At 40.4% G+C, this 27814-nt stretch overlaps 1 protein-coding gene across 1 annotated transcript; it reads left to right on the top strand.

Annotated features, from left to right (window-relative positions):
- Positions 1 to 140: 140 nt before the first annotated feature.
- On the top strand, positions 141 to 25826 carry MYOM3 (myomesin 3). The gene is made up of 36 exons (XM_014948623.1): positions 141 to 247; positions 400 to 474; positions 1194 to 1353; positions 1597 to 1754; positions 2918 to 3013; positions 3665 to 3753; positions 6352 to 6396; positions 6607 to 6747; positions 7722 to 7883; positions 8147 to 8288; positions 8374 to 8573; positions 8913 to 8966; positions 9294 to 9421; positions 10041 to 10224; positions 11076 to 11250; positions 11920 to 12041; positions 12704 to 12891; positions 13059 to 13185; positions 14093 to 14271; positions 14348 to 14462; positions 14746 to 14902; positions 15281 to 15390; positions 15873 to 15917; positions 16037 to 16173; positions 17882 to 18026; positions 19144 to 19203; positions 20176 to 20243; positions 20533 to 20643; positions 21028 to 21115; positions 22199 to 22237; positions 22753 to 22858; positions 23467 to 23630; positions 24279 to 24315; positions 24431 to 24453; positions 24544 to 24599; positions 25304 to 25826. The coding sequence occupies exons 1-36, from the start codon at positions 141 to 143 to the stop codon at positions 25601 to 25603; spliced, it is 4293 nt and encodes a 1430-aa protein (XP_014804109.1). The 3' UTR covers positions 25604 to 25826.
- The last annotated feature ends 1988 nt before the right edge of the window (positions 25827 to 27814 follow it).

Genomic DNA, 27814 nt, shown 5'->3' with positions numbered 1-27814 from the left:
GAACTTTCATTCATGGCCTTTGAACATCAAAGCAAAGCAAAGATTCAATGATAGCTTAAAGAGATTCCATTAAGGTGTCTTATTTGAAAGCCACTTTACATTCTTTTTCCAGCAAGAAAGTTCATATTTGACTTCTCAGCATGGGAACCCGAACGTTCTTCCATCACAGAGAGGAGGAGCAAAAGGAGGAAAGGCAACACAGCTTGCAGATGACCTCCACAATGAGAAAGAAAAAGTTCAAAACCAGGTAAGGCACAGAGTTAGGGACAGGCCGAGTGAATCAGGTCCAGACAGGACTTTCTACATGCAGCACTGAGCATTCACAGAGTTGTTAAATTTTGAGTTTATGAAATTATGGAACTTTTTCTGGATTCTTTTATGTGTATCTGTCTCCGGAAGTGAGGAAGAAGAGACTTTCAGCCTTTCGGAGTTATCGATAGCAGCTGCCCTTGCCTTGGTCGCCGAAATACCACAGTAAGTCAGAAATCATTATAACTCAAATACAATTGTTGTATGAAACGTCGCCTTTGTATACGGGGGTCACAGGTTCCAACTCATTTTATTAGAAGCAAAAGAGCAGGATAATCAAGAGGTTCTTCCTTTAAAAGAAAAAAATTCCTTAAAGAACCTTTAAGGCTCTTCCTTTAAAAAAAACCACCAGACCTCAGCTAAAATGAAGGAAATGAAATTATATCGCCTTCGTACCTGTGATAATGAGCAATATTGTCCTGCTCACAAGCAAGGGCTTAAAAGAAAGCAGGTTTAATAGCAATAGATGGAAAAATACAGTCAGATTAATCAATTAAAGGTAACAGATTGAACTTCCCCTCTTTCCTAGAAAATCTTGGCAATGATCCTGCTGTCCATCCTTCTGTGATGGCTGAACAACCTCAGTTAGCAACATCCCTCCTTCCTTTAATCCTTTTCCCAGTTCCCCACCGGAGTTTAAAAGTGGTCATATAGTGATCCCCTTCTTGTGCCATTGAAGTGTTATATCTCATGGTAGCACAGCTGGTTCCAATGGGCCATAGTGGCCTGACATCCATAACACATGCAAGCTGATGTTTCTGTCCTTACCACTTGTTCTGATTTAACCAAAAATATGTGCTATAAAAACAAAAAAAGAAGGCCAAAACAAAACAAAAAAAAGTATAATCCTAACTTTCGCTGGCTTTTATCATCCTCTCTTGCAGGGATTACAAGACAAGAAGGGAAGCTGCCATCCTAGAGCTAGAACAGAGAGGGCAAAAGAGAGTTCGGTTTGGGAATGACATGGAAAAGTTTGAAAAGGAGATTATTCGGAACTGCAGGCTGCTGCGTGTGAGAGCCGACCGGAAAGCCCTCCGGAGGAAGGTCAGATCAGACATCTCTATTGGTAGCAGAAATGCCAACAGGATTAAAATTGTCAAGACTAACTAGCATTCTGGAGAGGATACGAAACCTAAGTAGTTGTCAGCACAACCTCAAACCCATTAGAAATAAGGCCTTATACTCCTGGCACTGAAGCATTATCACTCATGTCACTTTGTAAAGGAATTTGGGTAGTTAGAACATAATCCCTTTCTGTTGCCTTTATTTAGTCTGTCCTTGTCATAGGCTCTAGAGAAGGCACGTGAGGAGAAGGAATACATGGAGCTGCGTTCAGGGAGACCACCTATGTTCTGGATCCCCCTGAGAGTCCATGCGGTCTGGGAGAGGATGGAAGTGACACTGGCATGTACAGTCCTGGCTTCCCCACCGCCACAGGTGACCTGGTAGGTTGGTCGATGGCAATGACTCATGCTGCACATGTGGTTTCAGGAAGCCACTAAAGGAGTAACATCTGTGTTCTGCTAGAAAGAAGGAAGGGAGAGCTTCAGAAATCACAGAAAACACTTTCAATTCTCCCGTTCCGCTGTTAGGACCAGTAAAGACATTAAGTATTCAATGGACATTTCTAGGGGCTCCTTCTAATATAGGACTGACATTCACGTAGACCTCCCTGTTCCCCTTGGTGCCGTCCTCCATCCTGCAGGCAATCTCAGGATTTAAGTCTTGGAAAGCAGAATCTATTGTCAGCACTAAATCATCACTCATACACACACCATCGGGGCCTGGCTACCTTGGATACCATGCAAGTTTTAGCATTAAACTGCTATCGTGTCTACAATTTGTAAAATACAAACCTACTTTCTCATTTACTCAGCTTTGAGTCTATCGGGTCTACAATTTGTAAAATACAAACCTACTTTCTCATTTACTCAGCTTTGCGTATTTATCAAACCACAGAAAAGGAAGTGTCATGTACCAGGCCTGACTGCAGTGTTTACCATTAATAACAGAGGGACAGAAATAAACAGAAGATCACCTCAAAAAACAATTTGCAAAGTGTACTTTGATCAGTTAGTTCAAGCGATTGACCATTCCTCCCATGGAAGGTTTGAAGTATGCAAACATTTGGATTACTAATGACTTTGTAGGCAGCTCGCTCGGCTACTGTCAGAGCTCCTGATGTCCTGTGTCCTTCCAGAACAACCTCTTTGAATTCTTTAAAGAGCAGAGAGAATATGAACCTCCCACAGATCCCCAGTGAACACAAAGAAGCAAGAGACATCTGCTCCAACTCCCTCACACAACCTGCAAAGCGGGGAGCGTAAACTGAGGAGGAAGGAACAAGCGGACACTAAGCTGCCCGTGGGAGGTCTGCAGGCAGCCCTAGGGAAGGAGCAGACACAGGACCAGGGGAAGGGATCTAGGTTAGGACCAGGCTGTTCTGGATTGATGTGGGAGACCTGTAAAAGAGGGAATTGTGTCCACTCCTCACTTCTGATGTGCCTCTGTTGGGTTTCACATGGTTAATTTTAAAATAAAGTCTTAATTTTACCAGCCAATTTCTCCATCCTTTCCTAAGCAGTGTGTTTCCTTTGTGTTCAACTAGGTATAAAAACGGAGTCCGTATTGATCCTCGCCTGGCCCCGGCAGGAAAATACCAGATCAAAAACCAGTTTGGGATGCTGACCCTGCACATCAGCAGGTAATGTATGTGCTCTCGACTGAGTTGTGTTTTTGGTTGAATAGGGCCTGCTTTCCCAAAACTCCCTGTTTATGTATGCTAAACAAATAAAAAAAAGAGAATATTCTTCTGGGTGATGACCCTGATTGACTTTAGTGTGTTGTGTCTGAGCAACACCTTTGCCACTAGGAAGCAACCTCAACAGCAGCGCATGAGGTTTTAAAAATCTTTAAAAAAAAATTTAGAGTCTTATTTGGTTTTGCCCTTTTTAGGCATGGCCAAAATTTCCTCTTTCAGCGTAAGGCCATGCACATGGAGAGCACTTCACAAGCAGACGTACCAATGTGATTCAGGCTGGATCAATGGAATCAGACTGCCATTAGTTCAACTCTGTGAATTATACATGTGATAAAGATACAGGCATATCTTCAGTGGAACCAAGTGTTCCACGGGCCTTTTGCCTGTTCATTACTTGAAATGGTATTCTTTTGTGTATCAAGAGAAAAAAATTGACCACTCAGTAGAAGAAATCCTTCTAATCAAAAGGAAAAGCAGCTTTTCGATGAAAAGCAAATACCTACTTTTAACTTCTGGGATTAACCCCTTTGAATATGTCCCATGAATTATGAACAATAACTGAAACCTAAATGGAGGGGAAATGGTTTTTTCCAGATGCTCCATGGAAGATTCTGCTGAATATAGTGTTGAAGTTAAGAATCAATACGGCGAGGCTTATTCCTTTGCTACAGTGCTTGTCAGGAGTAAGTAAAAAATGTTCTTTGGGTTTTAAATGTACAGATTCTTTAGATTCTTCAAAATTATTTTCAATGATATACATTATATCATAGGAACATACAAGCACTCTGGAAAAACAAGGAAAGAAGGGAGCGCTCTGTTAAGATTAGAGGATAATTTTTCTCAGTTATTAGTGAGGGAAAAGCACAAGCGGGTAAAATAATCCTTAAATATCATTAACTAATATGTATATGGCTGATATAACAGCTTGTCTCTCTCGGTCACTTCTAGACTCAGGCAAAATCATTCAGATTCCATACGGACACAGCTGTCCTTCCACTGTGCTGAAATTGTCCTAAATTTAGGTACTTATTTCTTCTGGACTGATATGAAACAGCCACACAGTTAAATACATAACAGGCTTGGAAAGAGTCTGCTGCATTTCTAAAGATAAGCAAGAAATTGGTTAACAAGTACTGTGGCTTTCAAGGGGATTTCTCAGTGCAACTTTGCATAGAATACCCAATTTCTCTCTCAAATCAGTAACTACCAAGAGCAAATACAGGATTTTCTTCTTTGGATCTCTGTGTTCTTAAAATAACTGGCATAGACTCCATAGATACACATTCTGCACAAGACATATGGTGAAGGAAGTAAACTACCAGTACTTAAAAGGGAAATTATATCAAGCTTTAAGAAATATGCAGTGCATATTGATGCATCCTATGATCATAGGATCATAGCTTAGCTGTTCACATTTCATATATATAGATACATATATCTATAAATAACAATTTTGTCGTAAAGAGCCTGAACAGAATAGACCCACAGAACTGTAAACAACTGTAGACAACTAAATACTTCAGTGGGACTGACAGAGTCGAGGGTGTAATTCAAATGGTGACAGAGGAATATGAAGGGAACACATTTGCTTTGGACGTCTTATTGGTCATGAAGAGCTGGGTTCCTTTGACTGGCTGAATTGCAAAGCCAGCTTCAACTATTTTTTCAGACAGGAGGCGTCTTCTTTGGTTTAAATAGTATATTTACTGTTAGTGCTTTCATATAGTCTTGGCTCTGTCATGGGCTATGTTATCACCCTTATCCTTTGCATGCCATGTTTTGATCACATCTGAATACCGTTTGGGGATACATACGTGTACAGAAGAATGTGACTCCAGAATTGTAATAGAAATGTATTGTTTATGATATCTTTCAGGTCCTTTAATTAAACAATGTCAAAATTCAGCACATCTGGAAATACGCAGCACACATCAATTCTAAAGGGTTACAAATAACAGCTCAGAAAACCTTCATTTGCGAGCCTTCCCAGATTCCTAAATTCCCCTTGCCCTAACACAGAAACACAGAAGAAGTTACCATGTGTGCAAAGCTTCTCTTCTAGAAAGGTTCTTACAGCACTTCCAGAACTCGGGAACTGGGCCTTTGCCATAAAGCAGAAGCAGCTGTCTGAAAAAAAAATAATCCATGGCAATAATCACATACTCCTCCCAATTCCCGTCAGCATCTTTAGGATCAGAGCAGGCATGATGGTAGAACAAGAGCTGTGGTCTGTCACGGAACCCTGGGGTGGGACTGCTCTCTTCACCTCTAAGTGCCTGATTAAACTGTCCTTCATCAGGCCTGACGAGCACTTCAAACAGCTCACAAACATTGTTCCTTGGGATTGCGGGTGAGCGGCCCACCCTGTTCCTTCTCCCTTGACCCTGTCTAATGCCATCCCCGTAACATGATTCTTCCTTTTGCTATTTGCATTTAACGTTCTGAAAATAGAGACTACACCAAGGCCTTAATCCTGCCTCTACTGGAAACATTCCTCGTCCCCCAGGCAGGCCGATGGTATCTCTTCTCCTGGCCCCATGCTGTCTGGAATGCCCTTGATGCCAGGGGAGGGTCTCCGGGATCCGTGGTTCCTACAGCAGAAGTTCACTTTTCTTAAAGATATCACCAAGGGTCTCACAAGACCGGGGATGAGGCTGTGCTTTGCCTTTTGTGCCTTATATTTCTTTCCTCTTCCACTATTAACACTCAATCTGTTGTTTATGAGTGAGCTCTGCTACTGCCAAGCTTCAATCACAGAAAAAATAGGCATTAATTTCTGTGGCTTTCTTGAGGCTTATAAAGATAAGAAAGTATCTCAATATCATCTTGTGTTAAGCACATCAGTTCTTAGATTTCAGCCCCAAATCATTTTGTTTCGTGCTGGGGTGCCAGCAGTTCTCCCAGGCTAGATCAGATGAAGCAGGTCAGCGCTCAGGGATGATGCCTCCAAAGAACCCATAGCTGCTGAAACAAGTGATTTGGGAGGGAACACACTTCCTTCAGCTCCAGGAATTACCTGAGTGTCTCAGGACAGATATCCTTTCTTTTGGTTAAAGCTCGAAGTCCCAGTCACTCATAGCCTTCAAGAATCCCACACGATCCTCTGGGAATGCTACTTAAACCCCATCATGTGTTTAAACCACATGATGACACTTTGAAGGTTCACATTAAGAGCTGATTTGAAAGAAAAATATAGTTTGCTGAGCATTGTTGTACGTTTTTGAGGGGAAGATAAACACTGGCAGGAGGGTTGCTAAATATATTTTCTTCTTGTCTTATAGAATATTATGGAATGGAGTCAGGATTTGATTCAGAAATATACAAAAGTGAGTAAATGATTGTTGTTATTATTATTTATTGTATTTTTATAGCCTGAAGCAATTTGATTCCTGTTTTCTGAGCTATAGCTTTTCCTATTAGCCTGACTGCACGTGAAAGTGCAAGGCTTGGGTACCATCTAAAGATTTGGTAATAAAAATACTGCAAGGAGGAAGGCTCTAGGAAGTCTCTTTATCACGCTGACTTTTATTTTATAGGATCCCTCATGGCCAGAGAAGCAGATTTTGCTTTTCCATTGAAACCCTTATTTTCAAGAGAAAAGGAGCCTTTCACCCTCTCCTGTTACTTCTCTTCTGATTTACTTGAACACCAACGAGACATTACCTGGTTCAGAGATGGTTTGTATGCAACAGATAAGTTTATATGCATTTACCTCCATGGATATACCATTTGAATTCAAAGCTGTGATCTAATATTCACAGAAGAGAGTTAGAATTCAGGATTCTTGAGCTGCTCTGAACTTTTCTCAAGCTACAAATGTTATTATTTAATTTGTACGTTTTTCTCATTTGTAAAAGTATGAGACCAGTAATATGTTTTGGAGTCGATGATGTATTTCTGCTTATAAGAATAGTGTAAAAGCTCCAAGTGTTTGTTAATTCACTGAAAAGCCAATGGTTCTCTAGTGAAAAAAACCCTGGATATCCTGTGGTGTTCTGCTGGCAATCAGGATGTCGAGCTCAACCAAACAGGGAATCTTTCTGTGCTATGAAGTTTTGGAAAGCAGAAGCAATGCAAGACTGGTCTTGTCATTCCAGCCCTTCTGCCAGAATCAGCTGTGAAAACAGCAGGACCTATTGAGTTTTAGTGATTTGAGGAGAATTCGGGCAGAGTTTGTATCTCAGATCTGACAGATATACACAAAATGCACAGTATGTGCCATTCCATTTCCTTGGTTTTGAGCACTGCTTGGACAAAAGATCCTAGAGCTGAGCTGTGATGTATCCTCAGTTAGAGCTGGCATAACACTTGGCAGACTTCAGAGCATCCAGTTACCTGGTGTGAAGAGTACCTTTTACTCACTAATTCATCTGAAGCCACGTTTTAATACTCTTTTTCGCTTGGACTGCAAGCTCTTCAGGCCAAGGACCATGCTTTTTGCTCTGCATTTGTGTACAAAGGGAACAGAGAAGCACAGCAACAAAGTAGGAACAGAGTCCATGACCATAACTTGGAGGCAGAATAATAATATCAGGAGTGGCTTACAGATCCCTCCCATCTTGCTCTGTGGGTTTTTTTGCATTTGGAAATATGCCGTTCCTGACTCAGCTGGTTCAGGGGGAGATCCTTTACCCCTTCTCATGCTTTGCAGGTGAGTTGCTGCAGAGCTCGGAACATCGGGAACTAAAGCAGCAAGACCGGGAGGCTTCTCTGATGGTGTCATGTGCTTACAAAGAAGATGAGGGGTTCTACACCGTCCGCATCCCTTCGCTGGATGGATATAAGGAGCAGACCACTTATGTGTTTGTTAGAGGTATAAGCAGGATTCCATTCTACTTAGAACAGAGGTTCCTTTGCTAATACTGTGGCATAAAAGAACTCACAACTTCATTCACAAGAAAACATCTCCTAGTTTTGTGCACGGATACAATTATCAAAATGTCCAAATCTTATTTACAGTAGTGATTGAGATATCAGAAAATATGACTTGTATTGCTGAGATGTAGGCCCTTAGACACTTAAAATTAAGCTATTGAATGGAAATTTTAGTACAGACTAAAATGGGTGTTTCTACAGATGCTGCAGCAGAAACAGCTGGTGCACCTGGATCCCCACTCAACGTGAAATGCCATGATGTAAATAAAGACTGCTTGATGCTTTCCTGGGTAGCACCTAGTGATGATGGAGGAAGTCCGATCCTGGGATACTATATTGAAAGGTCTGTATGTCTTCCAGCAAAAAAAGCTCATGGACATATTGTGGAAAAAGCACAAAGGAACTCTGCGGGCTGTGTTTCATTTCAGTTGTGTTGCTGGGTCAGAGGACTGGGTCCCGTGCAATGAGAAGCCTGTGAAAACCTGCAGATACCCTGTCCTGGGCCTCGCTGAAGGCCAGACGTACCAGTTCCGAGTAAAGGCTGTCAATAAAAAGGGCATCAGTCATCCTTCAAAGACCAGTGATCCAGTTACAACATATGACCCCAGCAAGGACAAGAGAGTGACAGGTTTGTACTAAAACCAGGAAAATGCGCTCCTTAACCACAATGTGAGGCTGCAGGTATAACTGAAAGCAGTTCGTCCAGATTCTCCCCATTCTCACAAATATGCAACACACAGTGTGCAACACACTGGCAAGCTGTGCCTTTGCTGCAGTGGCAGTGCTGCACCCACCTTCCATATTCTGAATGGAAAAAGGTCAAAATACCACTTAGGACATTTCATTGTATGTGTAATGAAATGTATAAATATGCATATAATGAAAGGACAGTCCTGTGCTCTGTCTTTGTTGACAAGCCCCAAGCATCTTCTCTTAGTGGATAACATTGCCCTGTTTGACATTACAGTTATTCCATACGACGAAGGCAGGACAATAGAAATTTCCAAGGATGACCTGGAAGGTAAGTTCAAATTTATACTGAGCCATTCTCTCAGAGAGAAACGATTGTTATACAACAATGAGATCTGTAATAACATGACTCTGGAGAAAACACACTTAGGAAACTATATGTGAAATATCATTGCAAGCTGCATAAGGATCTGAAACTATCCTAAATATCAAAGCCTTTTATAATAATCTTGGTTTGTCTCTATGTCCCCAAAGGGTTTAATCCTCCTTAATATTAAAGAATCTTACTTTATAGTAGGAAAGCATAATCAGTTGTAAAAGAACTTTTTTTTTCCTGCCACATTATAACTAAAGTGTAGCCTATTCTGACTTCCCATAGGACACATTAGAATTCCCTTGCCACCCACCAATGTTCGTGCAAGCGAGGTCAGAGAAGATTATGTGGCTTTGGCCTGGGATGAACCAGATCCAAGAGGCAGAGACCCACTGAATTATTATGTGGAAAAGGTAAGAAAAGAATATCATGTGGAAGGGAAATTGCAGAACTGATTAATTTCTTTCTCAGCTGGTCTATAGCAGAGCCAAGGCCATTCACTGTGTTGATAACTGGAGAACTACAGCCTCAAAAATGGCTTGCTCAGCCTCTCTCCGCAGTTGACTTGAGCTATGATCCTGACTCTTGACACCAACTCAAGTAGTAATGATTAACAAAGAATAAACAAGTAAGTTTTACACCATAGAAGAGTAACAGAGCTTTAACAGGATGGCTGTTTCTGCCCTATGGGCCCTCACGTGTGGAAAAGCTGTGAAGAACTGCACAGTAGTGCATTTTCTTGTTCCCCACTAGTGATATCGCTGATTAATTATTATCTTCTACCCACCTCCTTTCACACCTGCTGTACCATTTCTGCTGCAAAGGGGCCCTCTGTTGCCAAGGAAGAAAAGTGTGGGTATACCAACAAGAAATACATAATTTACGTTTTTGTTTTGGCTTTTTATTCGTTTGTTGGTTTTAAGGTTTTTTTAAAAAACTACTTTCTGGTCCAGATCGGCTTTGTTATTGCTCAGGAGGGTTTTAAGCTCAAGTTACACCATGAGTTGTAAATCATCACCTTTTTCGTTACAGTCGATTGTAGGCAGCAACTCCTGGCAAATGGTTAATCTGGATATGCCAGTTAATTCCCCAAGATTTGCACTCTTTGATCTTGTTAAAGGAAAATCATACTGTTTCCGCGTGCGATCCGTTAACAAGTATGGAATCAGTGAGCCATCCCTGCCCAGTGAGCCTGTAACAGCTGGAGCAAAACTGGGTAATTATTTCACTAATATGCTCTACACTAACGATATGGAAAAGGAGATGTACTATGAAAGTAACGTGGGTTCCCCTGCCCCCCCTTTCCTTTAAACTTCGTGGTATATGATTACACAGCAGTTGCTTTGATATCAGGAAATCTCTTAAAGCCTTAAATCCTCGTTTAATTACTTTGCAGTTGGTCAGCGCAGTGTAAATCTAACGGAGCAACGATGGGAGAATTAAATTTAATAAAACAAGAAACAGTTGAGTTTGTGTTTAATCCAAGTGTGCTTCCAGCACTGTGTCAGAGAGCGGTTACGCAGGGCAGTGTTGGAAGGAATGATGCAACTGCTGAAGCAGCCAGTTTCTGGGGGCTTCAGACAGAACAGGGGTCTTCGTGGTGCTGTTTTGTTTTGTTTTCTTCCCAAACTGACAACAGTACGAGACACAAAGACTCATGCCCATGTTTCCATTATGCAAAGAGATGAGCACTCACTCTTTTTTATTTTTTCATACTCTCCTATATTTAAGTCTTCATTCGTACTGTGCTTTTTTTTCAAGAGTGAACTCCATTTCATACTGGAGTTACGTAAGAGTTTCTATGAGAGTCTCGTTTCATCAGAGAAGATTTAAGTAGGTGTAACTCTGCAGAATCAATGGGCTGTAAGGGAGAGGAATATGAGGTGTAGCAAACCCAAACATAAAAATATAGGCTGTAGACTGGGACAATGTTCATGGTATTTTGCTCTAACTTGAAAATGATCCTCTGGAAAATTTAATAAATCAAACAGGCCAACTCACTGATAATGTTTTTTCTAATCATTAATTTTAACCCCCCCCATTTTCCTCTGTTTATTCTTTTTTTAGCTACTCTGCCTCCACCATCTCAGGTTTTAGCTTTCAGAGACACCAAGACATCTGTGTTTTTGCAATGGGATAAGTTAAAAGATGGTCTGGAGCCTCTTGGTTACTACATATATTGCCGGGAGACTGGGACAGAAGAATGGCAAACCGTGAATAATAAGCCTGTGACGTGTAACGAGTGAGTTCAGCTATTATACCCCACTGAAAGGAGACAGGGTGACAACCTGGATCCTTCTGTTTATGGCTGGAATCATGTTTCAGATAGACAAAAAAAAAAAACTTCCTTCACCGCACACACATAGGCTTGCACACACAACCACCTCCTCTTTTAGAGTTAAGCATTGCTCAAAGTCTCGCTTTTCCACCCAAAGCCAGACCGACAGCAAAGCCTGTCTGTGTCTCCACAGACTCTGGATCTGCAGAAGGTCCCTTCCAACGCAGACCATTCTATGATTTGAAGGTAGATTGACCCCGTGGCACCAGCAGAACCACATTCCTTCTTTTTGCTTGCTTTCCAGTAGAGTAAGTTGGTGTCACTCACACACAGGATTTAGAATACCTCTCTAGCTGTGGGGGTCACATGTCAAGCAGAAAAAGTCCATTAAAAAGTCCTGTTTATTCTAGTGACAATGCCAGCCCGCAGCGTGACACCTCTATATCTGATCTACACTCATTGTCTGATTTATTGGTAGCCATTTTATGTGCCACAGCGCACTTTAATTTGCAATGGCAAATAACGATTATTTAAGTAACAATCCCTTATTAAAATGTATTGCTGTCTGTTCAAAAGACTGTTTACCTGTACTTTGAACAGTCAAACACAAAACATATTAATTTGCTCCCCTAGATTTACTGTTCCTGGGCTGCAGCCTGGAAAAGAATACGTCTTTTGTGTGAAATCTGTCAGCGAGGCAGGACTAAGCGAAAGCTCACCAGAAACAGATCCTATCGTTGTGAGGCCAGCTATTGGTAAGGAGTAACATAGAGATGCACATACACACAAAAATTAAATCCCTTAAAAATGTATATATCGTGCATAGCCATTATTCCATGTAGTGATAATAATGTGGAGAGATCTGTGATTTTGTGATTCTAATAAGCAAAGCAAAGCAACAGGGAACTGATTTTCTTCTACCCTGCAGCTTCTGCCATCAATTATACTTGTCAAGGGTGGACAGAGTTAATTAGCATTTGGACTCAGCAGTGTGTTACATTTTCAGTATTAATTTGGCGCTGGTACAAGGGACCATTTTAAGTACTCAATTATGCTGGTATCTCAAAATCAGCATTGTGAATTTCTCCAGGGGCATTTTCAAAATCCTACCAACCACCATAACCCTCCATCTTCTTCATTTTATCAACCCACTGTTTCCATCTTTTCTGTCAGACAAACCATAAAGCAATAAGCAAGAAACATCCTGAGACACATCCGTGTCTTTTACTGTGACTTCCAAATAAGCATCTGGTCATTTTCAAATACGTCTACACTGCAAAAGTGGAATTAGGGGGCCTTAACGCAAATAGAATTACCTCAGCCCAGTTTATCCCATACCCACACCTTTTTTCCTGATCCCTAGACCCCAAGCCTGCAGTGAATTATGCCTGGGTTTCTCTCTCCCTTTGCCATGCAGCTCGTCCATCAGCACCACACGGGTTTGTTCTTCTCAACTGTGGGAAGACTGCCATGACCATCGGCTGGAAACCCCCGAAGCGCAAGGGAGGAACGAAGATTCTGGGTTATTTCCTAGATCAGCACGATACCTCTGAACCAGATTGGCACGAAGTCAATATTCACCCAATTCCTCAACGAGTTTACACGGTATTCACTTCAGATACAATCCTGTCCTTCTTTAAGCATAGAGGAAACCGCAGCTATAACCAGGGTTGAGCTGTTTTTCCTCTAGTGGAGAACTCTCTTCTCACCCTCACAAGACTACAACCATGCAGGGCTGTACTAATGGTCTGTTTGCACTTCTCAACCCAAAGGTCAGCAGCCTCGAGGAAGGTCACCTGTACGAATTCCGAGCCCGTGCAGTGAACATGGCTGGTGTTGGGGAAGTGTCTGAACCCAGCGACTTGTTCAGATGTGAGGAATGGACGATGCCAGAACCAGGTATCTCTCATGTGAAAACAACAGCCAGAAAAATATCCCCAGGTATCACCAAGTTACCTCCTCACTCTCCTGTGAGTCCAAGGCACTTCTGAAACCTATAGATGAGTGTAAAGGTAGCTCCCAGAACAGAAAAGCACACGTGCTTCTAGGGACATTCCAATTCAGACATAGGGTATTATTTCTGCATTACACCGGTGCAGCAACCAGGTGTTTTTAATAGTTTTTCCACAGAATGAAGACTCTGGATCTAATATTTTAACATCTTTGTATGCTTCCACCGAAGCAAATACCATTAAACCAGCTGATGGATGCTTTTTTCTAGAACCTCCCTCTACAGTTCATTACCATAGAAAGCATCTCCTGTGGACCCACTACTCATTTTTGGACCCCAAATAACTGGGGTTATTCAGCCTGGAGAAGAGGAGGCTGAGGGGAGACCTTATTGCTCTGTACAACTCCCTGAAAGGAGGGTGTAGAGAGGTGGGGGTCGGTCTCTTCTCTCAAGTCACAGGCGACAGGACAAGAGGAAATGGCCTCAAGTTACACCAGGGGAGGTTCAGGCTGGATATTAGGAAAAATTTTTTCACTGAAAGGGTTCTCAGCCATTGGAATGGGCTGCCCAGGGAGGTGGTGGAGGCCCCATCCCTGGAGGTGTTCAAAAGACGGGTTGATGTAGTGCTGGGAGGTATGGTTTAGTGATGATGCTCCTTGTTTGTTGTGTGGGGGTCTATTTTTGTCAGTTAGGTTGACGGTTGGACAAGATGATCTTTAAGGTCCCTTCCAACCTAAAAGATTCTGTGATTCTGTGATCTTAAAACTTTCTGCTTTCTGATCTCAAACTCAAACAAAGTGTACTCAGTTTAATTTCTTAATGTTACTGTTTGACAGCCTGCTCTTTTTTGCTCAGGCCCCCCCTACGACGTGAGGTGCACTGAGGTACGAGACTCGTCCCTGATGCTACACTGGGAAGCACCACTGTACACGGGAGCAGGACCAGTCACGGGGTATTATATAGACATGTGTGAAGAAGGGTCAGAGGAATGGACTCAAATAAACAAGCAGTCCATAGCCACCACCCACATGAAGGTCTGTACATGCACTTGGTATCCAAGTGTCCCTTCTCACTTACTCTTATGTTAATGCCTGTTATTGTTACCTGCAGATTTCAGATCTGGAGAGGGGGAAATGTTATATTTTCCGAGTAAGAGCACTGAACAAGGCTGGAATTGGACCCCCTTCACTCCCCTCAGACCCTGTGGTGGCTAAAACCAAGCCCGGTATGAAACTAAAAGTGATGAGATTGTGCGAGTCTGTAAATACTGTGATGATCCTGGCAAAAAACTCCTTTATGAAACATCACCTACATGTTTCATAGCAAGAAAGAACTTCAGTCGAAGTAAAGATTAGCAAATCAAACTGCCCAAATTAATTGACTCTAGCTGTACACTCTGGGGTTTAGCGCTTAGTTTTCTTTTTGGGGTTTTTTTGAGTTAGCTGTCCAGAAGCTAAGCCCTGAGCTGTTTTGGTAAGGAGTGTTTTGTGGGTTTTTTCCTCATACAGGCACAAATGAAATTGAAGTTGGGGTCGATGAAGAGGGCTTCATTTATATGGCTTTTGAAGCTCCTGAGAAGAATGACTCCTCCGAATTCATCTGGTCAAAGGACTATGAAGGACCACCAGATGCTGACAGAGTTCAGATTGAAGAGAAAGGCAATAAGTGAGTATATATGACTGTTGAATAAAGAACATGTTAAACACTGAGAAAAAATGTGAAGACAAATGTTTCCCTCTCTTTCCAATATTTAGCTAAAATACATATATGCTATTGAACCGCAAATCTCTGTCCCTGATTCTCAGCTCTGGTCTCTGTAAGATGGGGCATGCAGGGCAACCTTCAGGTCACAAAAAGGAAGCATCAGTCATCATATTGCTAACATATTTGCCTTGCGCCTCAGTGTCATATATAAATGGCAATGAGTGCTCTATTTGATGTTCTGGGTGTATCAAGTGTTTTTCATTCTGTTACAGAAGACATAATTGTGAGGAAAATATAATTATTATCATCATTATTATTATTATTATTTTTATTTCTAAGATCTAAGCTTATACTGAAAGACCCATCAGAAAAGGATCTGGGTATATATTCAGTGGAGGTCACAGATGTAGATGACGATATCTCCGCCAGCTGCACTTTAACAAAAGAAGGTAAAAACTAATAATTGCCAAGAACAAAAATCTACTGAGCCATAATTTTCTAATATTAGATTCTTAGAGGAAAGTTTCTTGTAGAGGAACAGTAAGTGACTGACGTCACTTAATGATAGTGGCATCATTAGAAAGATGTTTCCCATTCCTTGAAGGCTCAAGGGCAGTGTCTTTTACAGTCCCCTTGGAAAAGATTCCATGCTCTTTCCATTACAGTTCAGATTTCACACACAGCTACACTGTCACAGTGATTTAAAACTTCTTTAACATGTTTCTTGAATTGATATGACCAACATTTTATTCAGACATAACTAAGAATAATCTTCACAACCTATTCTAGTCCTCCCCACTATCGAATGTTTTGTACTTATCATCTTTTGACATAAAAAAAGCTCATTAACAAATTAAATTAAATTAATACAATGAATTCATTTTGGCTGAGTTGTACTAATATAAATGACTTTTTACTCTTTGCATTTCAGATCTGGACAAGTTATTGAAACGTAGCCATGATATCAGGAACCCATGTAAGTTGAACCAGTAGGAAGCACGACCATATTGAAAGGGGAACCCTGGCATCCCCCTGGCTGAGCCAGAGTCTGTGGTCACCTGTGAGTTCCCCTCCGTGGTTCGCTTTGTTTTCCAGTGATCAAGCTGATCTCTGGGTGGAACGTTGATGTTCTGGAGAAAGGAGAAGTGCGGCTATGGCTGGAGGTTGAAAAGCTGTCACCAAATGCAGAGCTGCATTTAATCTTCAATGACAAGGAGCTTACAAGCACTCCGGTACGTTTGGGTTTGTTTTGGTTTTAATTCTGACTTAACTTCCCCCTGCTGTACAGGGAGACAGAGCAAATGGGTTACATTCCCAGTTTTCTAAATTCCCATCAGATATTTTGATGTGTGTTTTTGGAAGAGTCTAGAGCTTGATTTTTCACTGTGCATAAACAGAAAGCCAAACTGTCCGATCCTCAAGTTGTCCGGTATCAAGCAAGGCTGCAGCACTGCAGCTGTTAGTTAAAGACAGTGTAATATTCCTCAGTGCTGTGGCCAGCAAAACCTGCAGTGGTAACTCAGAGAGCGTCCCCTCCTTAGCCAGCTTTGCTTCTATCCCTTCATCTTGAGAGGCTGCCCCTGACAATCTTCCCCCCAGCAAAACCTGCAGTGGTAACTCAGAGAGTGTCCCCTCCTTAGCCAGCTTTGCTTTTATCCCCTCCTCTTGGGAGGCTGCCCCTGACAATCTTCCTGCAGCAGAGACCTCCCTTTTATAAGGGAATTTTCTGACCACAAACCTCAGTGTAATTCATCTGATACTACACACGGACCTGTGCGGGAGAGGGAGCTTTGTCTTGGATGAACAAACCCGACTCATTTCAGTGGATGCTAAATACTATCCATCTCTTACAATGAGACAGGATTCTTTTTCTCCTGCTTTACCAAGCAAAGCTGCAAGCTTCCCACCCTGTCTCTTTCAACGGAATAGAGATAAATCTCATGAATTCTAAGAGCAGATGAAAGTGATTTATTTCTCAGTCCAAGGCGCTGGAATTAACACTGCATCATGTGTTACAGTGCACTCCAACCTTCTGATGCATTTAAAAAATTGCATAGCCTCTTCCTTGTCTTCCCATATCAAGTTAATATTATAACATTTTAAAAGTATTTGGAATGACAGGACCAGAGGGGAGAACAGTTGAGAATGAAGAACAGTATCAATCACTCGCCTGTCAGTTAAATGCAGTGTAGCAACGCCGAGACAACAAAAAGCACAGATCTATCCATGGGATAGGACTAGGCCAAAGAATTTCAGAGCTGTTATTGCAATGTTGGGTTTTTTAAAAGCAATGAGTAGCAAATTTATTGAAGGTTTTGTCTGTTCTCAGAGCTGTCTTTTCTACACTGGAGCACTGACATGGTCATGCACAATTACAACGTATTTGTCAAGCTCTTTGTAATGATAATATTTGCCTAGAGCAAACAAGGTGGTAAGGCATAATGATGATATTTCTGTTTAAGCGCCTGGCAGGTTTCGGGGTGTATGTATAAAAGGTTCAGTACTGCTTGCATGATGTCAAGAGGGTGGTAATATTACTCATCATTGCCCAAATATGCAATTATATACCACAGACCTGTAATTAAGTGCAACATTTCTATTAGACTCAAATTCATGCAGATTCTGGTAAGCTGAAAAATCTGTAATGCCCAACAAGAAAGAATGCATTGTGTTGTGTGGTTTTAAGGGAAACCTTCTCCCAGAGAAAACTCTAAATTCTACTATAGCTATATCCATAAATAAATAACAGATGAATCCCAGAATATAGAATATCAGAGTGCATCGGCTCCATTACTCCTATAAGATGAGGGAAATATATAAGGATACATATATAAAAGGACTGAAATATCTGCATGTTTTGGAAGATGCTATGCCAGGATCTGGAACAGTTCCACTGTGGAAAAACTATTCAGTTTACCATATTTCCTTTGTTTTTCACAGACACATAAAATAAATTTTGTCAAAGGAAAAGGTCTTGTAGAACTGATAATCCAGAACTTCTGTGCGGACGATAAAGGGATATACACAGCCCAGCTGCAAGATGGAAAAGCTAAAAATCAATTCACCCTAGTTCTCGTGGATGAAAGTAAGTGGAAATTCAGGATCAAATATAGACTGCCGTGCTCAGTGGAAAGTTATCCAGGCACTTAAGGCCCCAAAGTATTTCCGACAGTTATAATGGTACACGGGGAGTAGGGAGAACAAATATTTATTTTAGCACACATTTACAGCCCAGGAATCATGTAAGAAATTATCTGAATTTCTCTTTAACGTAAATTGAAGCTTTTGTTCTCATAAATAGGGTCCCGATGATAAAATGGTCTGGTAAAGCAAAATATCCAATGGAATGCCTAGGGTTTGGTTTTTTTCAAATGTTTTAGTTATTCTCTTGCTATGGCAAACTGACTGTCTTGGCAGTAAACTCTATGACATGTATTATTACATGTACTCACTTATCTCAGAACAGGATCAGATTGAAAATTCAGTGTATTTAACAGCTGGTTAATTGCTTTAAACTGAATGTAATAAAGTAACCAGTGTCAACTGTACTCGAGCAACAGAGCAAACTGAACATGAAACATAAAGGGTCCTTGTATATTAGAACAGAGAGCCTTTTTTAATTAATTAAAAATAGAAAGTAACAAGATTCTCATTCAAATACTTCCCCATAGAATGTCTATCTCTGATTTCAGTTCTTGCAAACAGTTTGCTTTCAAGTGACCTTCTAAAGCTTCTGAACCTTTTGAACAGAAAATGTCTATAAAATGCCAACTCTCCTTGACTCCCTTTACAACCGGTGGAGAGAAATAGGGTTTTACTGAGTGATTCAGCACATGCTAAGTTCAGGATATAAAATAAGTTTGAATAATTGTGCTCTAAAAGTGCCCATTTTTCTTTGCTGACAATGAAGGAAGTAGAGATAACTGAAGTTACATGCAGTTGTCTAATCTATGCTCTCTGCCTTCTGTGTTTCTTACTTTTTAAACATTTTAATTTCAGGGCTTCCAGCCTACCTTTTTGCATGTCAAGACTCCCATTTCATTTCCTAAATGCACAATGGTCAGGTCTTCAGACACACTTTTGTTTTAATGAAAATAAATGTTAGGCCCTAATGATAATGCATTTTGTGATCAGAAATTTCTAAAGTGTTACACTGAGAAACAGTGGGAGGTTGTTGACTTTGACCATTTCTGTTCTTCCAGGTTTTGCTAAAGTTGCAGAGGAGGCTGATGCAAAGAGGAGAGAATGGAAGAAAAAGCAAGGTAAGGTTAACGACTTGTGGAAACTGTGCCCACAGGATGGCAAAACCTGAGCAAAGCTATTTCACTGAGTGCTCTAAATACTTTAATCACCTTCTTAAAGTCTATTATTTAAACTTATTAATACACTAGGATAAGATTCCTTATTTTAAGATGCTCTGCCATGCTCTTAAAAGTCAAAATAATTTATAAATAGTTTTAGCCATGCTAGCCACAGTCCTCACTATGGATCTTCTGCATCAGTGCTGTAGCACTGAACATTTCTGAATTGTGAAAACTGTCCAATCTGAATATATACCGTGTCATTAAGATCCAATCACTTTCCCTGTAGAAAACAGGATTTTCTAAATAAGTTTAAAAAGAAAGTGCATTCCACTTTCATTTCATCCCCCACCTTCTATTAATGAATAAGGAAGTTTCTAAGACAGTTTCAGAGAAAAAATACTACAATTGGAAAGGTGATGCCCTTCGAGCAGGGATAATAATATTCACTTAATAACTGTGATAGCATACTAGACTACAGGTCTAGTCTCCTGTCTTCAGAGATGCTCAGTATCAGGTGAAAGTGCATATAAAGTAATCTGTCCCCCAGTTTACCCTCCCAGAATCAGGAAGAAAATCAGAAAGTATATGCCTTTTCTATCCTATTGCAATTCACCTGGGAAATATCTATCACCTCCTACACTGATTTGATGCAAAGTAGAGTCATAAAGGAGTGGTTAGGCAGCTTCATGAACTACATTTTAAGATAGGACTCCTCAACAAAGAACAAACATACGTTACCGAAGGACGATACAACCCCCCCAATAATTACATGCTCTAAACTGTGGTGCCCTATTGCCTGCAGAAGTAAGAGCATGAAGCATTCCCTCCAGCCCCCACTGCGGGGATTCACCACTAGATGGAGGCGTTTCTGTAGGTAACACTTCAGAGCCCCAGAAATGCACCGCTAAAGAGATTTCTTTTCCCTTATAGGTCCACATTTTATAGAGAACTTGAAATGGAAGGTTACTGAGAACTGTGAAGTACTCCTTACCTGCAAGGTACATACAGCTGTGTGATGCAGCCGCACATTTTCAATTTCTTTATCATTAAATTTGAGGTGTGAATTTTAAGGGAAGGGTATGAACAGTGCTCATCCAAATGCTTATCTGCAGACCAATGAAAGTTAAGAGATAGTATATCTTGGACAGATATTTAATAAAGAAGGAAGTTTCTAAGATTCTGCAGCAATCTTCTAATGCAAGTGATGTTTCACATCAGAAGGACATCCAAACATTCAGATATAAAATGTATTTGGAACCCTGACTTCTAAATGTTGACTTCAAACAGGCAACAAACCTGAGAAAGGACACCAGCTTCCAATGGTTCTTCAATAGGAAAGAACGAGCAGGCGGTGTGTTTGATCCACAGACTGGCATGGGAACCCTTCTTATTAAAAAGGTGAAAAACATAAAGTAACTCGGAGACTTTGGTGATCACATGAAAATGCAAAAAGTATGGGTTGATCTCTATTAATGTTCAATGTGTGTTTTGGGTAGTGCCCACTAAATGAAGGGAAATGAACAAATGCTGAGAAAACGCTCTAGAAAACAAGCAGGTAAATGTATGTGAAGGGGAATCTCTGCTCACACAAGCCTGAGGACCAGCAGCAATGCTGCAGGCTGGAAGTTCCCTCATTGGGAGGGAACAAGAAAATCTTGGCTTTTCCCCCTTTTCCAAATCCTGCCCCATTTCAATGATACGTGACGTTTCTGTTGGGGGGTGGGTGTGTGTTTGTGGGTTTTTAAAAAATAAATATTACATATGTACATATATATTTGCTAGATAACCAAAGCAGACGAGGGCCAATACAAAGCCCTTGTTTCAGATGACCGAGGAGAGGACTACACCCAACTTGAGCTCACAAAAGGAGGTAAGAGAACCTTGTATCAGGCAATAATACATATTCACACCCCTGCCTGGGATTTATTTTGGATTTAAAAACAAATTTCATAACTTTCTACCACATTGTTAATTACTATAGTTCCTACCTATTTCTGTAGGGATTTGAACCTGCATTAAAAAGTTACTGGTCAAATTTAAAGAGTTTTCTGATCTACTATAGCATAAATATATATATGCTGATCATTTTAAAAATCACAAGTATTTCATATGAGATTGGAGTCATAAAATGCACTAGGTAAAACAGTATCTTACTCTGCAAGAGTTATACAGAGCCCAATAAACAGAATAAAAGTCTCCTTTGTATCTGATCTCAGAGCTGGTTTTGCATCTGTCCCTACTGTACTTCATTTGATAACCCACAGACAACTTTTCACTACAAGTTTAGCCAGTCCTCTGAAGGAACAGGAGAACAAACTTCAATTTCCACAAACTTTCATTTCCAGTGAAAAAAATACCTAGGCTAAATTACAATGACACAATAGTTGTTAAAGACACCATCAAGTGGAAAAATAATTACATGTTACTACAGAGTCCTGCCTCACTTTTCAGTGTTCTGAATATGCTCTGGAAATGGAAAAATAAATATGCAGTTCTGACATTCTAATGTCATTTACATATATAGTCACTTATCAAGCTGTGACTGCATTATAAATTCTGTCAAGCACCACAGTTAAAAGCTCAGTAATGTTTCAGTCACTTCAATTCAGCATCAATCAGAAGTTTCTGCTTCTCAAAGATTAAGTCCTACCCTGACATCTGGAATCTATCATTTAAACCTGCTACATAAATCTGCTTTCTGTGAGGCAGTCTGTTGCATATGTTGAGTGCTAAGGAAGATAGAAGCATCTAAATTTAGTAAGAAATGCCCAGCATCTAAAAATAATTGAGTCAGTGGCAAAAACTCCATTCTGAGTAAGCTTTGCAACAGAAAAAGGCAATGAATAACTACTAGATGTAACACACTCTAAATATAACGAAATTAAGTTGATAGATCAGATGTGATTTGCTAAATATTGTATTTATAGACACTTAAATCTTTATATCTTTGCAGCCTTTGAAGACCTTCTCAAGGAGCTGTGTAGGATCAGTGGTATGTCATTTTCTCAGCAGCTGACATAGTAATAAGGGAAGGGGAGAAAGGTGGGATCTCATGATGAGAGCAAACCACTCAGGAGCTGGGTTTGGATCAAGTACGATACCACCCATTTACTACTCCTGTAGAAGCACCTTTGAACTATCAAGGAAGATGGTCAGTAAATAAACCCAGGGACATAAACCCCTCTGCACTTACAAATGAAATCTGAGGCCTTTACGTGCCAGCAGCCCACTCCTTGTCACATCACTTGCTTTGTGAATTTGGGCAAGTTGCACTATTTCAATCTGAGATGTGTATTCCAGACCTAGGTCTCTAGAAGAGATACTGACAGTTTTCTGTTGGCTAAAAGATCCAGGGTCTTCAAGAGGTAGAATTCCATCCAGCTTTCACCTAGCCATATTCTCCAGGAGAAATGTTAATAGGTCGCTTGGGCTTTTGCTTGTGTAATGTGGAAAACTGTGCATTCTTGAACATCCTCCTCAATGTCAGTCTTTCAATTACACTATTAGCTCTTTCTGCGACACCTCTGAAGATTCAGCCTACTGAAGAAGGCATCAAAATCTACACAGATGTGAAGTACTACACAGACTACATGAAAACAACCTGGTATCACAAGTAAGTCTCCAAAACATATTTGGAAGGTTTACGGAGTCCTGAATCCAAGGTGGATTCAGTACCATTGGAGGTATTGCTCAGTTACAGACAGGAAAAGAAATTGTTGTTTTTTTCAAATTCTTCATTTCTACTACTTTTTACTTCCCTACACCACTTTATTACCCCACTCTGACTAACAAGTATTCCCAAACATTATAAAATTCTTTCCAAACACTAGCTAATTTAGCCTCAGAATGTCTTCATAAAATAGAGAAATGTTGTTTTATTAGGTACCACCTACACATGTATATAAGAAGGCCAATTTTTAATAACGTTTAAGGGCTAAACGTGTAAAAATATTCAACATCTAAATCCTATTTAATTTCCTAAATAAGAACTAAGAGTTCTTTTTGTAGAGTTTTTAGACCCTTGGCAAACTGCCTAAAAGCACTGCTAGATGCCCCATGAGATTTTCCAAAGTGACTGAGCACATAATTCTCCATGAAATTAACAGTGAGGTCCTGACTCCCACGCTCTTATTCTAAGCAATATAGGTCTAAAAAAAGTTAGCACTCTAATTTTTACAGCTCTGCTAAATACTGTTGAAATTATATCATTTGTTTACTTAGGGAGAAACAACTGGAAAGCCGTGACAGACTGAAAACTGGGAGCACAATGAATCAGATCTGGCTTCACATACTGAACCCAACAGATACAGATAAGGGAAAATACACCCTGGAGTTATTTGACGGGAACAAGTCTCACAAACTGTCAACTGACTTGTCTGGACAAGGTAAGCTGAGTCAAACGATACCATCATAGGAGTGAGACACACCCGAGCTGCTTTCCAAGATTCATTCGAATCATGGGCAGTGATTACTCTCTGCCTTATTTGAGCTGGAGCCGCAGTTCCATGAGAGCACACTCTGAAATTGGGTTCAGGACAATGAAATGCCCATAGAAGTCAGGGGAAACACAGGAGAGAAGTACTTGGCAGAAAGGACTGAAGTGTTTAGGAAGCCTTGCTGCTCCTGAAATCTGAAATAGTGTAAGGCACTCCTGGGGAAAGGATGAGTGGGAGGGCAGCTGCCTCTAGGATGTGTCCGATTCCTCCACAGACCAACAGAGTTTACAGGTGGCATCTTTGAAAAGAGAATGTGGCTTCAGGTTTACAAAGACTTTACCCAACTGTTCAAAGCTGGGGGGAGGGGTACCCTCCTCTGGACTTCTCTTTGTAAAAGGAGTACGAGATCCCACTTATTTCAGTAGTATAAAATAAAGTCATATTTCCTTAAAGCAGATATAGATACTGTCTAGATGATAACTATACATATCTATGGGCACAAATACCTGTAATTCCAACATGGATGCATTATGTTAAATCTACTAAGTCAAATTAAATAAACAGCAACGTTTCCTAAAACCTTTTCATTCCTTGCAGCTTTTGAAGATGCCCTGGCTGAGCACAGAAGGTTAAAGTAAGTTCTGCCTAAATATTTTCACAGCTAAGTCTATTTTGAGCGTCATATTCTGTATTGAGAATACAATGCCTAATAAATAAAACAACTATAATTCTATCTCTCTCACTTGCAGGGAAGCAGCAATAGCAGAAAAGTGTGAGTAAATTAATTTCCTTCCTTCTGTGAAGCAAAGCCTAGTGGGACACTGGCACATAAAACTAAAAGGTCATATTTGTTCATTCCCAGGTCGCGCCAGAGTTGTCCAAGGTCTGCCAGATGTTGCCACCATCATGGAGGACAAGGTAATATTGAGTAACTGTTGGTATAATTGGCTCTTGCACAGACATAGAAGAATAACTGATGGGGAGAAAACTACTTGTTTTCCCCTCCTGTATGTTCCCAGCAGCTTTTCTGAGCTACTGCAGTGCCAAAGGTGTAAAGTGGTACCCTCGGTAATACTTGTATCCGCCCCCTTCATTGTTGATGGTTCTTCCAAACACACGTGTGCTTCTGCACATATAGGTGCTCTTTGTGGCACAGAACCTCTTTCTTGCAGGTTTTGGATGTTACTGCTTCCTGGGTCTGTTTCACAGCCAGATCCTTTCTGTTGTCTTCCCATTTTATAGGCTTAGACTAAGGCCTTTAAGTGCTGGACATGATTTTCCTATCATATAAACTTGCCACTTACATTCCCCTTTACTGGTACACAGGCAGAATAAAAATCCTGTCAAGTACTTGCAAATTCACCTTGTGCCTATTTAAGTACCACTAGACAGTGTAAGAAAGCTATAAAAAGACAGTAGCACAAATATGAGTCAGGCCCAGTAAATTCAGTCAGGTTAATCCTGATTGTACTGGAGGGTATCAGGAAAAGGAGTGGTCATTCCTGGAATCTGACCTATTGAAAATCTAAGAGAATTGATTTTTATTTTTCTTAATTTCTCATCAACTGAATTTCCTTGCTCATTTATATCTTCATTATCTATTTCTGCTGTTTTACCCACAGACCCTGTGTTTAACTTGCTGTGTATCTGGAGATCCTTACCCAGAAATCACTTGGTTCAAAAATGAGAAGGTTATTGTCTTTAAAGATCGTTACAAAATGGATGTGAAGGGGGCAGTTGTCACAATTACCATAGAGAAAGTCTGCAACGAAGACACAGGAAAATACAGCATCTATGTCAAGAATAAGTATGGTTCTGAAACAGGGCAGGTTACTATCAGTGTCTATAAGCACGGAGAGATACCAATAGGAATGGAAGAAGAGGGAGTCTCAGGTGGTGTTATAATGAAAAAGCCTAAATGAATTAGTCAGTTATGTCTTATTGAATTGAAAAGGAATTTAACTCCTTTGGATTCCTTTCAGTGTCTCTGCCCTAAAACTCAGGCTCATGTCTCTATTTTTATTTTAGTAATATTTTAGTATTTTAATTTTGGCAGTTGTTAGAAAACAATCCTCGTGTGTGTATGTGTGTGCGCACACGTGTGCATGCGTGGGTACGCATGCGTGTTCACCTCAAAGAGAAACTCTCTCCTAGTAAATCTGTGTGGGAAATACCAGAGGATTCCCCTATGAGAACCAGGCTTTCAGAGGAGCTTTTTTTTATATTAAATCACCACGTGTTACTGATTATCTTGTAGCTGACAAATGCTTGTGTGTGTGTGAATTATTAAACTTACACCCTTGGTGGCACCTCAGCGCTGTTGTCAAGTACATCCGTCTTGAAATCAGTGGGTCAGCGTGTGGGAAGTTAGGAATTTTCCTAAATACCATGCTGAATCGGGGCCTTGAAGTCTGCATCCTTCCAAACCTGACCCATGTGGGAAGAAAACAAAGCAGTGGCATTTTCAAGGCTTAGTTCTTTACAGAGTAACACATTCAGCTTCTTTAGTGCTGAATGAATGTCTACAGAGGTCGACCCAGATCTTTCCACCCTACTGAACACACTTACATTCTTTAGAATTAAAGAGATTTTTTGGTTTGGTAGTTACGTTGGAATATTCTGAATGCAGGAAGAAGTGTGGCCTCTCAACTGCTCAGAAGCCACAGCTATACTCTCAGCTTCTACCAGTAAAAGTGTGTCAGTTTACAGTGAGAGACAAAAAAGTGATAGTGTTCCTAATACAACCATCCAGCTAAACATATTTATTCAGCAAAATAGCATCTTACCTTGCTACTCAAACTAATATAAACTGTCCTCACAGCAGCAGTATTTTTCCCAGTTATTTGAGGGACACTGCAATTCCAGCATCAACGTAAAAAAGCACAGCAGTCCTGCAGAGGATTGCCAGTCTTTTGACCAAAGGCAGTTACATTGCAGACACTACTTAAATTAAATGTATATAATTTATATTATTAAAATCAATAATGCTAAAAAGAGAGAGCTCTGCTAATTGTCTAGAATCAACCTTACAGTGAACGAAGAAAAGCAGGCCCTTTGATAGCATCATTAACATTAGTCTCTGGTAGAAAAGATCGATCGTGTCCTAGAATAACTCCAGTATAAACACGCACCTTTTAGAGTCGTGTGTGTTACACCCCACACAAAAATACAGCCTTATTCATTATCACTACCTCATCCTTGCTACTCAGGTATTATCGTATGTAAACGTAATTACAAAATTGGCTCTTTGTGTGAATTTTCTTTAAAATTACCTACTGAAAAAAAAAAAAAAGTTGTGAATTTGTAAGAAAAAATTCAGCATCGGTTTTCTATTTAAATAGAAGAATTACTGACTGGTATGGAGTAATAAAAGTTAGCTTAGAAAGGTCATCCACCCCTGGGATACAGGGCTTTATTTGAATTAAGCAATGTAATTGCAAGATACATAATCTAATGAATATCTTCCAAAATCAACAGTCGTGCTTGCACAGACAGCAAGGAATATCACTCAATAGCTATAACGAGTGAGGAATTCTTAGTGCAAATGGTGAGAAGAAAAACAATACATCCCATTTACTTCTTCCATTTCAGTCTCCAAGCAACGTTCCATGTTATATTGTACCTTTGATCCCCTATGCATGCAGGGATTATTAAAAAAAAAAAAAATAAACCCAATTTAATACAGATTTAGGTGCACATTACTGACATCTACTGGATGAAGTCATAACTGACTGTCCCACTCCAAGGATTCTCCCTCAAGCAATCAGAGGCCCACAACTTCGGAAGGAATAGCTGTGGATTTTATTCCCATCGTTTAAGAATCACAGAATCACAGAATCTTCTAGGTTGGAAGGGACCTTAAAGATCATCTTGTCCAACCGTCAACCTAACTGACAAAAATAGTCACCCACACAACAGACAAGGAGCAAAAGGTGCAAGTCCCCGTCATAGAGAATATTGTGATAATTAGGAAGTTCCTGCTGCAAGACAGGAATTACCTCACATCAACTGTGAATGATGCCATTTTATCTGAAGAATCCTATCTAAAACACAGAAAATATATTAAACATAGAGGTTGTGAACAAAAAGAAAATAAATTAATCCATGCAACACTTTAGAACAATTATGAATAA

The sequence above is a fragment of the Calidris pugnax genome, unplaced genomic scaffold (assembly GCF_001431845.1).
Source record: "Calidris pugnax isolate Ruff unplaced genomic scaffold, ASM143184v1 scaffold162, whole genome shotgun sequence".
Classification (NCBI taxonomy): Eukaryota; Metazoa; Chordata; class Aves; order Charadriiformes; family Scolopacidae; genus Calidris; species Calidris pugnax.
The sequence above is the reverse complement of the archived record's forward strand: the minus strand, read 5'-3'. Positions and strand labels throughout refer to the sequence as shown.

Bases quoted from the DNA above. Each gene is read 5' to 3' on its own strand.
- MYOM3 (XM_014948623.1), top strand. From the start codon at position 141: ATGGGAACCCGAACGTTCTTCCATCACAGAGAGGAGGAGCAAAAGGAG. The intron at 12,892-13,058 runs GTATTCACTTCA...CTCAACCCAAAG, and splicing joins TTCCTCAACGAGTTTACACG to GTCAGCAGCCTCGAGGAAGG. The intron at 23,631-24,278 runs GTAAGCTGAGTC...CATTCCTTGCAG, and splicing joins AACTGACTTGTCTGGACAAG to CTTTTGAAGATGCCCTGGCT.